The 18,168-nt window shown below is 39.5% G+C and overlaps 1 protein-coding gene across 2 annotated transcripts; it reads left to right on the top strand.

Moving 5' to 3' along the window:
- Window positions 1-3,426: 3,426 nt before the first annotated feature.
- LOC102775645 (DENN domain-containing protein 3-like) lies at window positions 3,427-16,930 on the top strand. 2 transcript variants are annotated; one of them, XM_087847771.1, is made up of 27 exons: window positions 3,427-3,510; window positions 3,711-3,900; window positions 4,078-4,170; window positions 5,480-5,595; window positions 5,745-5,869; window positions 6,055-6,166; window positions 6,299-6,418; window positions 6,525-6,623; window positions 7,105-7,224; window positions 7,372-7,487; window positions 8,705-8,860; window positions 8,953-9,049; window positions 9,171-9,274; window positions 9,617-9,804; window positions 9,937-10,096; window positions 10,280-10,475; window positions 10,562-10,730; window positions 11,727-11,986; window positions 12,076-12,246; window positions 12,853-12,982; window positions 13,133-13,240; window positions 13,544-13,683; window positions 14,596-14,756; window positions 14,897-15,033; window positions 15,999-16,117; window positions 16,290-16,427; window positions 16,606-16,930. In XM_087847771.1, the coding sequence occupies exons 1-27, from the start codon at window positions 3,427-3,429 to the stop codon at window positions 16,822-16,824; spliced, it is 3,828 nt and encodes a 1,275-aa protein (XP_087703897.1). In that variant the 3' UTR covers window positions 16,825-16,930. The 2 variants fall into 2 exon arrangements, with proteins under 2 accessions (XP_087703897.1, XP_087703896.1); XM_087847770.1 differs by having other exon boundaries at window positions 11,700-11,986.
- Window positions 16,931-18,168: the final 1,238 nt, after the last annotated feature.

Below are 18,168 nucleotides of genomic sequence, written 5' to 3'. Positions count from 1 at the left end.
TAAATCAGTATGCAGTACTTAACACCAGCTACCTGATGAGACATTGTCTATACAAACCTTTCTGGTTGGCAAAACGTATGATGGATCAAGGACCTGAACCAGCCCCCTGAACCCCTCACTCTCCACAATACTAAGGGGTTGGCAGGCTTTTATAATAAAATTCAGGACTGCCTGGCCCAGAACAGTCTTCCTAGATGCTTGATTTCCAAATAATAAAACACATATTAATAAAAAAAAAATTATGATAAAGCTGCTCAATGTCTATATAAGCCTACCTGTGTTCATTCTCGGTGTGTTTGTCTCTTCATTTTCATGTTTATTCATTTAACCTGCATAAAATGAAAAAAATAATTTACACTTCCAGTCACATTGCTGTTTTTCCTATTCTGATAGATTACACTGAAACAAAGACAGACAAACAGTTACCTTATTTGCAGTTAAAATATCGAAATGATCCCACACAGCAGAAACTTTTCTTTTTCTTTCGGGCTCCATTTTGTTATAGAGAGATGTGTATTTAGATATGTAGAGTAATTTGTTAATCCACTCAGATAGGGTTCTTTGTAATGGGTGTAACCTTTTACGTTGAATTCATGTAATAAAAAATCACCACAGTAAGTCCCAAGATTGTATTTGTGTTTAATATGAGCGTTTTCTAAATATGATACATTAGAATAAACACGTGTTTCGTTAATTGTTAAAGATTGTTCCAGTCATTCATACAGAGCCCAGTTACGCTTTATGTACTCTTTAAACCTAACATGTGTGTTGAAGTCCATAAAAGATTTTTGCGCTTCCTCAAATATTCAGTGCGCATGTTTGAACCGCTACAATAGCGAAACAGGAAGCAGACCGCGTTAAAGGGAACTATCTGGGATGAGTTTGTTTCATTCAGCAGCTCAGGAGCTGGCTGCGCAGTCCGTGCTGCGCACTGCTCAGCTCCGCATCGGCGTTATTAATGTGAGAGCGGAAAAATAAGAAGGAGCTGCAAAGCCTGTGAGTGGGGAGGTTAGTGACAAGTCAATGAAACTTTAAAACACATTTGTGTGTGTGTGTGTGTGTGTGTGTGTGTGTGTGTGTGTGTGTGTGTGTGTGTGTGTGTGTGTGCTGTGCAAACAGAAGCATCTCACCCGTTTAGCGTGTGACTCGAAATCACATGTCACAACATCTATACAACAGTTATTGCTAAACTTAAAGTGTGGCACTTTAATGTTCTCTAGCAAGTGCCGATATACAACTATACATTGTGACCTTTATACAGAAAAAAGTATATGCTGCCTTCCATCATAACAGTGGCAATGATCTGACGTGGACATTATGTTTCAGGGGCTGCGTAGTTTTAAGGCAGCTTAGGATGGACCCAGCAGTAAGACAATAAAAAGAACAGTAAAAATTAAAACAGTAAAAAGAATCATTGAGCCGTTTTGACTGCACTTTAACCTCATCTCGATTGTTGGTAACAGTGCCACTGTTCAAGCTGAACCCTGTTTGATGCACTTTTCACAATTAGTATGGGAGCAGATCAAAGGAGACATCATATTTTAGGCATCAGGCAACTTCAGGGCATTTTCCGCTAAACTGATAGTAAAAGTCATAATGTTCCTTTTTAAATCATGTTTACGTCTGGCTGCTACCAAGCACTTGTATCTTTGATACAAGTGCTTGGTAGCAGCCAGACGTAAACTGTACATGTAAACGATTATCAGAACATGCTACACTTGCCTTGATATGTGCTGTGGTGGTTTTGTGTGGAATTTACCCTTTTTTCTCCAGGGGTCATGTGACTGTGATAATGATAATCACATCACTGAAAGAAGCCGTCTGCATGTGTATGCAGCATGCTTTTGCAATAATACTTTATTTATTCTTAACATTCTTGGTGTTGTGGAGTAGCTGTTAATTTAGACTAAACAAGGGGATAGTCTCACCCTGTTCCCATGGTTACTTGGTCAAGGTTAAGATATTGTTAGAATAAGTTGATTGAAGTGCTGATGTCCCTGTGAGAGCATTTAAAGTTTCAGATTCTAAGAAAGTCCTTTTAGTCTTTTAACTATATCAAAGCAAGCTGGTAGTATATCAACTCATGTAGCCCTCATGTAGAACTTGTGGCCTACTTCTAAGCAATCTCTGCTTTCTGTGCATGTTTCCATCTTCCTCTGCACACATGATCCCAATTTTCCAGGAAAAGACTAGACTGTCTGGAGCATCAGGGAAATGTGATGTGGTGATTAAGCTTTAAGGAAAAAGAAGCAGATGATAAAGGGAATAGGATTTACAATACTACTACTACTAATAATAATACTACTACTAATAATAATAATGCTCTGTACAGCCAAAGATAATAATACAACATAGACAGAATTGTGGAAACTGTGCTACATGTACTGTCCATACTTTCCACATGTAATCGTGTAAAGTATGGCCTCACTTTGGATTTGCTTTATGGTTGCCTTCAGATTAAATGTTATTGGCCATTTATTGTTGTTCATTTTACAGGCCACAACATATTAATATGCTTTGTTACATTAACAAGTCTGAGAGTTAAACAACCAACATTAAAGGTTTAGCTGATGAATAAATTGTAGTGAAAAAGTTGGACTGTCCACATCAATTGTGTTTATAACGCACTTACAAAGTGATGTACGGTGCTGTGACAACCAGACAGCTGTTAGTCATCATAGCGAGGTTCGTTTTATATTCTCACAGAACTCTTTGAGCACTCAGTCAGCAGCTTTAAACTTATGATGTCAACAGCATGTCTCAGGAGTTTTGTTTTTTGTCACGAAAATGGAACGATTATGTTTTTATTTGTCAAATCCTACCATTCTTTTGTGGTATCAATCTGTAAAATCAGTCAGACAGTGATGGTTTCACATGTTAAAGTATGAAAGGGAGAAATGTTGTGATATAACTTTATATGACGTTAGAGCCCTGTGCATTTAAATTGGAGTAACAAGAGATGCTTTGCTCTGTATCGATACTTTTCTCTTTGAATTAATTTCAACCGACTATGGAGGGAAGTGCAAAAACAAGTGCACAACAGAATCATTCAGCACGTTTTATGCAATGACATGGTGTTGTCTCACTGGTTTCTGAGAAGTTTTCATCGGAGCCATTTTTCTTATGATGCTAACAAAAACAGCGACTCTAATAATGAGCTGGAACAGCCGCTCGGTCATGTGTTATAGCTTTATTTAGCTGAGAAGTGTTGTTTTTAAAGAGAAGGATGACGAGAGAGCTTAGACAACTGTTTGATTTATTACTACACAAACAAGTGTATATTTTGTCTTCTATCTTTACCTCCTCATGTGTATCTAATTTCTACCTTATTTTACTCTAGCCTGCCTCTCTATTTCTCTAGATCCAGCACATCTGAGTAGACCCTTGGTCAGGTGTATTCACCCAGGTCGTGGATTGGTTTCAGAGATGGCAGACTCTTTGCCGCCTGCTCTGCTGGAAGCCTGTGTGGTAGTTGGAGCATCCAGTGACAAACTCCAGGAAATCTGCCAGGTTTTTGCCTTAAAATACACTCTGATACACAAATGTTTGACATAAGTAATTTACTATAAACTGATAAAAGGGTGATGTAATGATAAACAGAAACCTTTACTGGTTATATCAGCAAAGTTCTAGTTTAGGTACAGTATGAGAAAGGACTCTCCTCCCCCTTCCCACCCTCTTAAATCTTTCCCATCTTCTGCCCCACTCAGACCATTAATGATGATGAAACTCTCGAACACCTCCTGTTGGAGCCGGAGGTTCTTTCAGTCTTGGCGCCACCTTTTGTTAGCAGAACACAGGCTGAAAGTGAAATGCTGAGATCACATGGGAAGCTGCGGCGCTCTTTTATCAGGAAAAAGAGAGAACTGCCTCCTTCAGTTGCACCAACACCCAGTCAAGGTCTGCTACATTTGACCCATAAATACATCAGCTGGAACATGAGAAAAAAACACTTTATTATTAAATACAAAACAATTATTGATCTTTAATATCGTATTTCTTAATTTTACCTATCTTACCATAGATTTTTTGTGTCTTGGAGTTTTTATGTCTCTCCAACCAGCTGCCTTTTTGCAGGTGGAGAGGAAGCAGGTCGAAGAGGAGGAATAGAAGATGTCAGTGTACCTAAAAACATCGATCTCATGGCTTTACCTCAGCTCTGCTTCCCCGGTAAAAGGTTTTCCATAGCACACACAACGTCACACACAAAGACACACTAAGACGACACACTCACACGTATAGTACATATACACATACACAATGCAAGATGAAAGCTCATGTTACTGACGTCCACTGGAACATGGTAATGGTTTTTTTAATGGGGATGAAACATTCAGATGGCGGACACTGGCAAACTTACAACAAACATTTGTATATGGTCTTGAGCATATGCTACTGGCAGGTTCAACCAGGTAGCCCCTCGGGGGCAGCGGTACCACTGCTTGCGTGCGAGAGCACTCACTCGGGGCTACTGAGTCCTGTTGACCAGGGTGAGGCTTTCTGGATGCAAATATGGACCGGGGTGAGGGTTCGAGAAACCATGTTTGCCAGACAGAGCCCCGTTGACTTTGGGGGAGCAAACTCTGGGTTTGCCTACCCCTCTGACAAGGCCACCGTGGTATCTATCTCACCGAACTTACCCAGGGTGTACCCTGCCTCTCGCCCTATGACAGCTGGGATAGGCTCCAGTGCCCCCCGCGACCCTGAAAAGGATAAGCGGAAGTGAATGAATGGATGGATGGACAAGTGGAGTACAAAAGAAGTGGTAGACCTAAAAACAGTCTACAACATATGAAAGTCACATCCTTATGAAATAAGAAAAAATCCACCAAAGACCTGACACACGGACTCAGAGATGCATCTGGCCTTTCAGCTGGTCCATCTACGGTCTCTGTGGCAGGGTGGCTGTTAAGAAGCCTTTCTTCAGGAAAGGAAACAGGGAGAAAAGCCTCAGGTGTGTCAAATTACTCAAGAACTGCAGCGAAAATCAGTGGCAACCGCTCTGATAGAGTGAATCTACGGAGGAGAACAGGAGAGAAGTACAACAGTGAGTGTCTACAGGCATCGGTAAAAAATGGTGGAGGTGCTTTCGTTGTTTCTAACTGCATGTTATTTTGATCCACCATGCAACACCAGATCATTAGAATAGTACAAACTCTGGTTTTGCCTTATATACTGTATGTCCATTCATGTTTGCATGTTTCAACACATTTCTGCACCTGTTCCCTGTTTTTCTAGCAAAATATAAGGAATGAAGAAATATGGGTGGCTCAAGACTTTTGCACTGTACTGTATATACTGCACCTAAATATCATCAAAACACCAACAGTCTTCTCTTAAATATCATTATATTTTAATTATAGAGTTTTTCAGAGATTTTGTACATGTGCCTTCTAGCTGTGTGTGCTGTAGCAGTACTATAATGACACATTGTATTCATAAAACACAGCGTACATGTACATTTCCATTTTTTAACCAGGTGGCCTCCAAGTAACCAGTGAACAGAAAGAGGAACAATTCCACTTCCTGGTTTTCACAGACATCCTTGGCAACAAGACCCATGGAGTAGTAATGCAGTGTTACCGTCCAATACTGGTACGTATTACTTACACATAATACTGCATATGATAGTATAATAATAATATAAGCAGTCAGCATGTGTGCAGTGTACTGTAATGTTTCATGAAACTAACAAAGCCCTTAAAAGAAAATAAGTCCCTGTTGGATTATCTGTGTTTCCACAGGAAGGGATGTCTCTCTATCGAAATGGTAGAGGGTCTTCAAAGTGTCCTAAACTCTTCTGTGCCTACAGCATCTGTGTCATTTCCAAGCATCCTTACTTCACTGCACTCAAAGACTGTCTTTCATGGTAAGAAACCCGAGAACTGAACCTAATTACTCAGCAAATTAAATTCCTAAGATCAAAAAGAGGTTTTTGTGACATTTTTGACTCTTGAGTTTAAAAATAGCTGTAAGAAATCTGACAGTCAGAAGTGTGGTTATGGCAGGTTAGAGAACCTTCTTCTCGTCTGACTCTTTCTGTTGATTTGCTAGTCTTTTAATCCAGCTGAGAACCTGTCGATTGTCAGACATGGAAGAGAGAGTGAAGGAGTTTGCGGCCAAACTGACACTTGTGCCAATTCCACCTCCTGGACAGCTGCACTTGGTTTGTGTGTGTTTGTAATCGGCTTAAATAAAGACTTTAAAATTTGTCTTTAAGAGTCTTCAAAATCTGGAGCTCAGAGTAGGCCAGTGTATCCAGCACAGTGCACTACATTCATATCCACATGTTTTACAGATGTTTACAATACGTCCTCTGACCATCATACTGCCCTCCAGAGAAGACAAGGACCACCCGGTTATAGATTTAGACCTCCACCTGCCCTTCCTTTGCTTCAGGCCACAGCAGCTGCTGCAGGTACCACACACATTGTTTTGTGTTTGTGTTAATCGAACAAGTGGAGACTCACATTCATTTCCACTTCCCTCCCTCTGTTTCTGTTCTTCTGTCTCCCGCCCTGTAGGTGCTGTCATGTCTCTTGCAGGAGCAGCGGGTGGTGTTATTTTCTGCTGACTGGGCGAGACTCACGCTGATGGCAGAGAGCTTGTTGTTGTTTCTGCAGGTTAGATCAAAATCCACAGCATATCTTCAAGGGTCTAGAGTTAGTATAAGCATGGAATACTTATTAATTCCATCCTTTTAAAAAAATATAAAGTATTGAGAGTTACAATCAAAGTCTTAAAGGGTCAGTGCCACAGTTAAAAGGAAGGGTGCAGCTGGAAACCTTGGGAATATGGGTATTTCATAAAATTTGCAAAAATGAAATTCCTCTTATCTAAATGAGTGTGTCTGGATGATGGATGTTAATTGGTATTAATGTTACACCAAATTACAGTAAGGGATATAAAAAATGGATAACTCAATTATTAATTTCCCTTTAAGCATTAAAAAAGTCACATATATTAAACTTTAGAGCTTCTGTATAGAAAACCTAAATTATTATGTCTAAAAAGTGTCAACACTAGTCAGTCCATAATAAAGCCATCCGCTCCTTAATCTTTGGTCCATTCATTTCTTCCTTGCGTGTCTAATAACTCTTCCAGCCTCTGCTGTGGCAGCACCCATATGTTCCTGTCCTGGCTAAAGGCATGCTGGACTTTCTAATGGCTCCTACAGCCTTTCTTATGGGCTGCCATCTCAGTCATTTTGCAGACGTATCAGCTGTAAGTACATAACCTTCTCTAATTTCCCATCAATTCGTCCACCTCTTGTAAAGGATAAGGTTAAGAAATGGAGTTACCCCCAAGCTCAAATATAATTTAGTAGTTCTATAATTGTTTGAACCCGGTTTATGTTACTGTGTTCTACAGGAAACAGATGATCTGATCTTAATTAACATTGATAATGGAAGTCTCAGCACTTCTACTTTTGATACTGTTAACCTACCGGACATTCCTCCAGTTGCTGCACACTGCTTCACACAGAGGTACTTTATTTTACTGCCAAGAACTGTTAAAGTAAATACTATGCTGTAATACCAGGTAATGATTAAAAAGTCAGAGTCTTACAGTCATGTGAAAACCAAAGTACACCCTCTTTTTATTGTAAGACTTTAAATTTAAGTACATAATTAAAAAACAAACCATCTCATCCTAAGTAGGTCTTACAGTTATTTAGTTACAACCTCAGATGAACAAGAACATATTACTCTGTGTCATCGTTTATTACAAACTAAGCCAAGATCCAGTAGCGGTGAGTAAAAGCTAAGTACACCTTATGATTCAAAAACTTGTAGAACCATCTTTAGCTATTGGGCAGCTAACGGTTGGCCTCACATTTGATGCTAGAATGCTTCAGTATACAGAGGAGTTCAGCTCAGTGACTGCAAGATGCTCAGTTCCCGTGGGTGCAAAATAAGCCCAAAGCATCACCCCTCCACCACCGTGCTTGATCGTTGTCTTAGGGTGTTTGTGCTAATATGCTCAATTTGGTTTTCATTATTAATATTAATCTGCATTATGGTCAAACATTTCCTCTTTGGTCCTTTGTCCAAAGGACACTGTGCCAGAAGCCTTGTGGTGACTGTGCTGCCTTATTTTTCTAAATAGAAAAAGAGTTTTTATATTGAAACCTCTGTTCAGTCTTTTTCTAATTTTGCTGTCATGAACTTTAACATCTAACCTGAGTTTGAGATGCAGCGCTTGAGTTATTGGCACTTTCTTTGAGCACTGCACAATGTGACAATTGGGTGAATTTGCTGGGATGTCAACTCCTGAGAAGATTGGCAACTGTCTTGAAAGTTTTTCACTTATAAATAATCTTTCTTCCTGTAGGATGATGGACTTTAAATTGTTTGGAAATTGCTTTAAACCCTTCTGTGACTGATGGGTAGTAGCAGGCGCTTCTTTAAGATCATTGCTGTTGCCTTTCCTTTAGCATTTTAATAACATACAGCTGAGTACTCCAGACCTGCAAACTGCCAAAACATCTGCTTTTATAGAGATGCTCACATTTGTTGATGATCTTGGAAGTGCATTAGATTAGCAGCAACTGGCTGTAGTAGAGTAAGGGTGTACTTAGTTTTTCACACACTGCTTCTGCATTCTGGATTAGGTAAATAAGTAGCAACATGGTGTAGACCTTGATAAGAACCTGATGAGGGTTTGAGGGTGTACTTTCACTTAACTTGAATTTATTTTGCAGGTGTAAGTTATTGCGAATACATTTTGACTTGGATCAGTGCCACCATGCAAGTTGCACTGACATCAGTGAACAGCGGGCACAGAGGCGAACGTGGCAACGCAGCCTTAACAACGACATCCAGAGGATTGCACTGGAATTAATTGTCAACATTTTCAGGTTCTGAATTTACTGATCAGTCCACTGTTGGTGGGAGGCTTCTTTTAAATATGTGTTAATATTTTGATGATGTGTATGTGTGTGTGTAACAGGGATGTGAGCAGTCATCTGAATTATGAACATCGAGTGTTTCACAGTGAAGAGTTCCTGAAAACCAGAGAGCCAGCTGAGCAACTTTTTTATAAGAAGGTAAAGGCTGACTCGGTGCTGCTTTGCTTAGAAGGGCGACAGATCAGCCGGCATCTTTCAACAGACACTGATGCTGGAGAGGTTACGCATCCTTAAAAGAACTGACAGGACTGTGTTGCAGGTGCTGGAGACGCATATCTTCCATTCATTTCTCAAGGATCGTCTCAACAGGAATATGGATAGCTTTGCACGAATGGAGCTAAGCACTCGTTCTGAGATGCAAAAGTATGTACATTTTTTTAATCTAATAAGCATCGAGGTAACTGATAATATTAAAAGAGGCACAAATCTGGTTGTCAAACCGCTCTTGGAAAAACTCAGAAGCACCACAACCTTCATCAAGTTAGGATCTGTTACAGGGACGTTGCGTTTGGCTGTATCAGCTTTACTTACATGTACCTGTTAAATTGGAAAGTAAAAATATATTCAGATATAAAGTTACGATGGATGTGCTTATTACAAATATATAACTGATTATGTTCAGTATATGACAAATACACTGCTGGTAAATGTTCAGGTGAACACTTTTTCTGCAGCACTCTTTTGTCTCTATCCTCCATCCTCTAGGATGAAGGCCATGGTTGAAGCCCCACACAGACCCACCATGCAGCAGATTCAAGCCAGGAGAAAGGGCTCCATCACAGAGACGAGGCTGAGTAAGAGACTGGGCATGAGTCTCCCTAACTTGAGAGAAGATAAGATTATCGGCTTCCAAAGAAACACACCGCTCTCCAAGATCCTCATATCTGACCCCGGTGAGACCCCAGGGGTTAATATCCAGTTAGATATAATACTTGATTGACTGATTTAATGAAGGAAACACTGTCAAGACAAAGAAAATCTGTCTAATCTGCCGTCCTCCCCTTTGTGTTTTTTGTCTCTACCAGCACCAAGCACAACTCCAAAACCTATAAAGGTGTTCAAACTTCCAGACTTCCCAGCATCTCTGTCCTTCCACTCTGTCCAAAGTTATTACATTGAGCTCATCCAGCAGCTCGGAAAAGCCATTTTCTCTGTCCAAAGTGAGAACTCTGCCATGCTGGCCAGGTATTCTCTTGTTATTCTTTATACGCACCTATATATTATATTATATACACCTATATCTATATTTATGTGCTTCCCGCTGCTTAGAATCAGCTTTCCCTGTTCTTTATTCTTTTATAAAGCTTTTCAGTGCTGTTGCTGACACCAGTGACCTGAGACATGAATAAAATAAGTTTTCTCCTGCAGATACTACTACTTGCGTGGTTTAATCAACACACTGTGTTCGCGGCGACTGGACGCACTGAGCGACTTCCAAAACCTCAATAAGACCGACACTGCAATTTTTCCCACTAGCTTGGTCACATGGCTCATAGACTCGCTGCAAAGAGATGAGAGACAACAAGCTCAAAGGCGGCCTGAACTCAAGAGACTCATCCTCAAGGTCGGTTCACGCACGTTTTCATCGTGGTTGAAGTTCCGCACCTGCTGGTGATGAAGCAGTGATGTTGTCTTTTTTTTCTGCCTTAGGTTAAGACAGACAATGAGAAGCCGCTGGTGGAGCCTGATGACCATGTAAAGAAGTTTCAGCTTCCCTGTAAGCCTCTGTATCAGGAGGAGTTTATGCGATGCGTTCAAGAGTGTAGGATTGTTAGAGATGTGGCGACCATACAGCGTTTATTTGATGCTCTCACTGACAGTAAGTCAAACAGAAAAGCTGCCTTCTGCTTTTTGAAGCTTTCTCTTATGAGCTGTGTGTAACCTCAAGATCCCTCAGAATTAAAACTGTTACGTGTGTATTTGTAATCAGGAGTGCAAGCCAAGGGAATTCACTAAAATGCTGCGGTGCACAATTGGCTTGTGAATGTCCAAGACATTTTTCAAGTCATTTTATTAGATGACCTGATAAGATGGACACAGAAGTTACTTACACTAATTATTTTCTCCATTAACGCTCCAGAGTTGCCATTATGATTAACTCAAGCAGCTGTCAGATGATCTAGTATAATCCTTTATCTATAGATTACATCTTAACGAAGAAATTAAGAAGATTAAAAAGATTCTGATTTGCATATCTGTCTCAGTCAGTCTTTTAGGCCATAGTTTTGGTTTGTACAACCGAGACTTTAATAGTTTAAGATCATTCTCTTTACTCTTATCAAGTGCTGAAATTAAAAACTGTACGCTAATGCATATAAAAAGAAACTCTGTGAACAAACCAAAGCTTCCCATTTATCAGTTTTTGTAACTGCTTAGTGATTTCAGGGTTGTGGGGCAGCTGGATGCTGGGCAAGAAGCAATGCTAGCAAAACCCAGGGAGCTAGCAAACAACAACAACAACAAAAGAGCTAAAAGGGCAGTAAATATTGGCCTCTGTGGTGGAAGAACATGACTCCAAATGCTAACTGTTTCAGTGCTGAGTGTGAAAATTTATTGCTCATGGTGTGGTATTATGCCGGTCGTCTTTAGAACAGATGTTTTCAGCTGTGCACCAAAGCAGTGGACCTTAGCATGGGTATGTTTTTGGTTTGCCTCATTTATCCACAGCTCTTGGTAAAGCTGTGGATAAATGTGCAAAGGAAAAACCATTGAAATTTTGGTTTGGATCACTTTAAGATTGTAAGATTGGTTGTCTTTGTCTTCTATATCTCTGCCTGTTTGCATCTAGTTGCGTATGCACACCCCTCTGTCCGAGGTCAGCCAAAGCAGGTGGACCCTGAACTTTTCAGAGTCTTCTACACATTCTGGAAAGAGATGGAAGCTGAAGCACAAGATGTCAACCTGCCCTCTGATGTAATTGACCGACTTGACAATAATGAGTGTGTCTACAAGTTGTCCTCCTGTGTCAAGACTTCCCACGGCGTTGGTAAAATCGCCATGACGCAGAAACGCCTGTTTTTGCTCACTGAAGGACGGCCCGGTTTCTTAGAAATCACAAAGTTCAGAGATATACAGGTCAAGTAGCATCTTTAGGACTATTTTTTGATAATTGTGCCTTGTGTGTTCTCATTCTCATCTGTTAATAAATAAATAATCTCTTACAGGAGGTAAAAATTACCTCAGTTCCCTTTCTGCTCGTTCGTATTCCATCCCTTCGTATCCAGACATCCAGCAGGCCTGAAGTGTTTGAGGCCAACCTAAAAACAGAGACTGAGCTTTGGAACCTTGTGATCAAAGAGATGTGGGCTGGACGCAAGATGGCAGATCAACACAAGGTGCAGAAAACTCAAATGATCTTAAAACAGTTTAACAGATGTGATTTTATTAGACGTACCTTCCCAGTCCACATCTATGTAATGCTGAGGATCGAGGATTTACTGTCCTTCAAGTTGTCAGCCAGACGTTTGGCTGCTGCTTGCATGCTGCGTCTAAATTATACTTTTTACCTGCCAGCCATAAAAGGCTGATGGGGTATTGTCATCACCGTGCCTGGCGAGTGGGCAGGCAATGTGGACACCCAAGTTTGTTAGTTTGATAACTCAAGAACAAAGTGGGGTAGGACTTGAATTTGATTCCACACCTGTATCTACTAAAAATCTCTCATGAGTTTGAATCTCAGTGACGCTGACCTCAAAATCTTGTAACAACTCAAGAAATAAGTCACCTAACATTTTAAAATTGATACCATATGTGTATCTACTAGGAGGCTGATGGGTCGCCACTGGTCGCCAGTATTTTTATAGCTTTTGCTGCAGTGTTACTGATTTAGCTACTCTGTTGGTTTGCCATAACTTTTCTGTTCTTAAGTGCAACCTGCCTTACCCCTTCTTTTAATCCTTTTGTTATTATTTTAGGTTTTTAATCTCACTTTGTGTCTCTAGGACCCTCAGTACATGACTCAGGCTCTGACCAACGTTCTGCTAATAGATGCTGTCACAGGCTGCCTGCAGAATCAGAGATCCATCACTGCTGCTGCAAAGCTGGCTTACTTTAATAAAATCAGACAAGAAGGTCTGGGCTCTGAATTTGTTGTTTTGTTTTGTTTTTGACTGTTTCTGTCAAATTATGTAATTTTGATAAAAGAAAAAATAAATAAATATAGAAGAGTATGTTCAGTATATGCTGTTTATATTTGTTTATCGTGTTTTTGTCTCTGGCCAGTGCCTATGATAGTGCCTAAAACTACCTCAGAGACTCTCAAACACAAGATCAACCCATCATTGGACCTGGCTGAGCCACAGACCGTACATGTGCTGCTTTACACTCCAGGTATCATTGAAATGAGGGGGAGGCTACTTACCTTTACAACAGAATATCACTAAACCTATTTATATTTTGTCAATATCAACATTGGTTATCCATACACACTATTTTGAAGAGGATCTGATATTTGTACAACTATATAAAACAGCTATTACCATGTGATATAGTTATGTAAAAAACTGTGTATGGAAAATGTGAAATAAGCGTTAATTAATGAATTTAAAATCAGTGTTAACTGACTGCTGTTATCCTTTTTTATGTATTTAGAACACTTTTTCTTATTTTTTGAATGTTTCTTTCTCATTTCAGGTCAGCTGACTGGTACTGGCAAAGTGGGTGATATGAACCCAAAGCTGTGGGTGGCTCTCAGTGGGGGTAAGGTGGTTGTATTTGATGCGGCGAGTTGGTCAATGCTGCAGGACTGTATCCAGCTTGGACAGTCGCAGCTGGTGAGAGGAAGCGTGCTTTTACTATTTGAGCTATGAGCTATTTAATGTATCTCTCCACTGATTTTCTCCATGAAAATGAAACATGCTTATAGATCTCAAACAACATGTGTATAAAGTTTCATGACTGTTTGACTTAGTTATTCGTATACTGAAAATGCAATACGTTTTTGCAGTGCTAGATTGTTATAGTACTCAGTGATTCAAACTTTAGACCATCTTGCAATATTATCATACAAGCTGCAAGTTTTTAGACCACAGGTGTAGCCAGAAATATCATGCTGAGTTACAAATACATGGCAAGTGTAAAGCTGGGTCATGTGTGTCCCTTCTGCTGAGAGGAGGTCTGGGACATTTCCACATTAGCTTCACTTTTCAGACCCAGACGCTACATCCAATTGTTTATCCACAGTCTATGTTTATCACACCATGCAGAGGATGTGAAGGGACACAGGAAGCGTGGTCGATGGACACATTTGTTTTGGTCGAGGGCTTTAGTGAAACATTCAGTTGTTTTCATTATTGTTGTTCTCTGTATTCAATGTTATTCAAAAAGAGCAGGGTTATAGTACTAGAAGTAAAACAGATACCAATATTTCAACATTGTATTGCCTTTGTGTTCTAAGATATAGTGATTTTCATTAAGCTACATGAAAGTTCCCATCACATTTTTACTTTTATCTATTATTATTTAAGATTCTAATTTAAATTCATACTTAATTTGAACATTTGTTTCTTCTCTAATTTCTTATTAGTTTTTACCTTTAGACATATGTAGTGTATTTGATTGAGCTACATACTCATCTTCTTATTTAAACTATTTGTTATATGTTTGTTCTGCTTAACTGTTGTAGAAATAAGAAATTTGGCATCTTTGTGATGAATAAAATACATCTTATCTTATCCTCTGTGTAGAACTGTATGATAGGACTGGTCCAGGAGCAGGTGTGGATTGGTTCTCAGGACTCTGTAATCTACATTATCGACACTCACAGCATGTCCAGCAACAAACAGCTGACCGAACACAGACATGAAGTGACTGGCCTCGCAGTGGACGCCAGCAACCAACCCAACAGGTAGAGACGTGTCAATCTGTAGTTCGTACAAAGCACAAAAACCAACACACGCACAAAAATGAGAGCAGTCTTATTACAGTGAGTCTCAATGTGTTGATGAACATGTTGTGATGCTGTATTAAATGAGCCTTCTTTCCCAGCCTGCTGACATACTCCTGCAGCCGCGATGGGATGATCCTGCAATGGGACTCATCCAGTCTTAAAGTGAAGCGGCAGTTTTTACTCAGCTGTGATTATCTCTCCTCCATACAGATCCACAACAGTGCTCTGTGGTGCTGTGAGTACACACTGTCTCCTCTTTCTCCCTCATTTAAACAATGTTTCTGATTATGTGTATCAGAGTAATGAGTTCTCTCTCAAGAGCTCCATGTCACAGAGCGGACGTGAGACAGGCAATAACAGAGCAGAGTTGATGGTAATTTACAAACGCAAAAGCAGACTGAGAAAAGTGTACACACAATGAGGGAGATGCTGACAATGCATACAGGTGAAGAGGAAACAGGTGGGAGCACAGCTGCCAATCAAAGACATGGCAAGTTAAACCAAACATATTGCACAAGAGACAACGGAGTGTCAAAATAAAACAGGAAGCATAAACACTGAGGCAGAGACTAAGACACACCTGCTTGATCAAGACGAAAGGCTTATAAAAACAGAGACTTAACAGACTTTAAGGGGACACAAAAAGGATGAACACAGGATGAAACACAGAGAGATGACTACAGGGACAGGATGGGACAAACACGGGGATCAGGGCTTAAGATGTAACAACTTGGTAAGACAGGGAAACCATCCACGGAGACAGGACACAGGGAGACAAGACTGGGGAGAAAAGAAGGGTAACAAAACACAGAGACAAGACACGGAGACGAGACTAGGACAGAGTGGACACAAAAGGGAACTAACATAAACAAGAACCAAGAATTAACAATATAAATAACAAAAACGCAGCGGTACTAGGGAACTCCAGACTCCAGTAATACAGAGCTTGAATTTGCATATTTCTTAAATCCAAGGAAGTTTATAATAAGTCCAGAAAAAACAAAACAAAACACTGGGCTGGAGGCCCAGGAGCATGACAGTCTACTTGTTCTCATTGCTTACATACATTGTCCCAGAGGTATCTGGGACAATGCCTGACATTTTTTCTTGGTGGTCTAAGTAGATCAATTATGTCTACACATTAAGCCACCTTAAGCCAAATGTGTTTGGATAATGATTTGAGGATGTGTGTTCGTGCAGGTTGTGGTGACGGCATTGTGGAACTGAAAAAGAGTTGGACACCACAAAGAAAGATAACACTTCATACGGACCTACAGAGCATGCCCAGTAGTTTCAGCAGCTTCATTTATATACCAGAGGTGACTTTACAATCCTTGCTTATATGTCTGTAAATTAAGAACGCTAGTGGTGATTCATTCTGTCAATCCATGTCTCAGCCAGTAGGTGGCATTCAGTCACAGTGTAGATGCAACAATGTGCCACTGAAATTCAGTTACAGGATTGTTCATGTGTTTTGTGTGTTTGTTTCAGCGGAGACAGCTGTGGACAGGCTGTGCAGACTCAGTAGAGTTGTGTCTCTGGCGCACAAACAATCACAGGCATCCATTTAAAATAATCTCCCTGCCTGGAAGTTCAGGGGTCACATGTATGATTCGTGTCAAAGACCAGGTGAGCTGTGATTAGCATGTCAGGTCACGAAATGATCTTGTGTTTGCTGCTTTGTATTGATATTTTTACTATTGTTGTCAGCATGTCTTGTGAGGTTTAACCATTCAGTTATTTTAATCATTCAAAAATTTTCATTTATCCAATGAAACCTTTTATTGATGTCCTTTTGTATTCTTAGATCTGGGTTGGCTGTCATGGAAGGAGTGATGCTGGGGGTCAGTGTAATGGTCAGCTGAGTAGCCAAGTGTTGGTAGTGGACATAGAGAGCCACACGGTAGCAAAGGAGCTGCAGGCCCATTCAGACAGCATTCAGACTCTCTGCTCTGCCGAGGATCGATATGTCCTCAGTGGCTCTGCGCGTCGTGACGGCAAGATCGCCATCTGGAAGGTCGAATAGAGTCCGAAAAAGAAGAAGGATCCAAAGAGATGGAAGAAGAAGAAGAGAAAAAAGAACTCAGAGCCAAATAAGAAAATTACTATTTTTGACCAGTTTTGTTAGTCTGAAAGCCAATGCATGTCTTAAACCAGCATTATTATTACATTTGTTTTTGTAAAAAAAAAAAAAGAAAAGAAAAGAAAAAGCAGGGTGCAACTCATCTGGCTGAAAAAAGAATGTGTGGAAGAAAAAGGACCCTACCTCTCATTTATTCACACCATCAGTAAACACTTTTCTAAAATATTTATGGTTTAAGTCGTTACTCAAGTCGTATTTAAGCGTGATATTCACTAAATAATGGCAAAATAGACTTTAATGCAAAGTATACCTCTGTGAAAGGAAAAAGTGGAAACTCCTAAAAGGAGTCCACAAAAGAGCTGCAACACTTTTCTTTTTTAATGAAACAGCAAAATATCACAGGAAATGAATTCATATCTCATGTTTGAAGACACATTATCTGTTACTGTACACAGATCATTTGTGATAGTAATACAACAAAGTTGAAAAGGCTGAAGACTAAAAAAGGGGGAAAACATTTGTACCAATATAAATGTAAATGATATCTAAGAACAAAAAACCCCTAATCTCAAAAAGCCTTTAAACATGGCGTTTTGAGATTCAAATTTTTGCATATTCACAACATGTAAAAAAATTCAATCTGCCACATGATTGTGTGATTTTAAACTTTAATTCATATACTTCCCATCCTTTAAATATCAGTTTTACGTGGAATTGTTATCAGCTTATTGGTGTTTTTCAAAAACAATTGAAATCAAATTTCTCTTGGAGAAATTCTCTTGCACACAGTGCTTAACAAATGTATTAACAGTATTTGTAGTTATCAAAATCATTTTTTATGTTTTTAATCGTCAATACACCAATGTGTGCAAGGTCTTTAATCAAAGTTATATTTGTAATGCCAAAATATCGTTGTTAGTCAAAAATTTGCAAATGTACTGTTTTGCAAAAAGTCATTAATTTTGATTTTTGATTAAGATCCTAAATCAAAAAATTATTTTAATTTGAATAGAAGTCCAATGTGCCAGCTCAAATTTGGGTGTAAAAATCCAAATTGTTTATTATTTGATTAATAAACGATATAATTTTAGTTTAAATTATTTTTTGACAAATTTCTAAAATTTCTGTCTATTTATGACGGTTGCACTGCATATTAGCTATAAAGACCTCTGCCAAATTAATTTAAAAAGGTTTTCCTTAACCATTAAAACTGATAACCCAACATCTGGAGTGAATCACATGTGCTGTGTTAACATTTGTGAAACACATAGTAGGTTGGAAAAGGTC

The sequence above is a fragment of the Neolamprologus brichardi genome, chromosome 11 (assembly GCF_056152115.1).
Source record: "Neolamprologus brichardi isolate AB-2024 chromosome 11, ASM5615211v1, whole genome shotgun sequence".
NCBI lineage: Eukaryota > Metazoa > Chordata > Actinopteri > Cichliformes > Cichlidae > Neolamprologus > Neolamprologus brichardi.
Note: the sequence above shows the minus strand (reverse complement) of the source record. Positions and strands in the feature narration are given on the sequence as shown.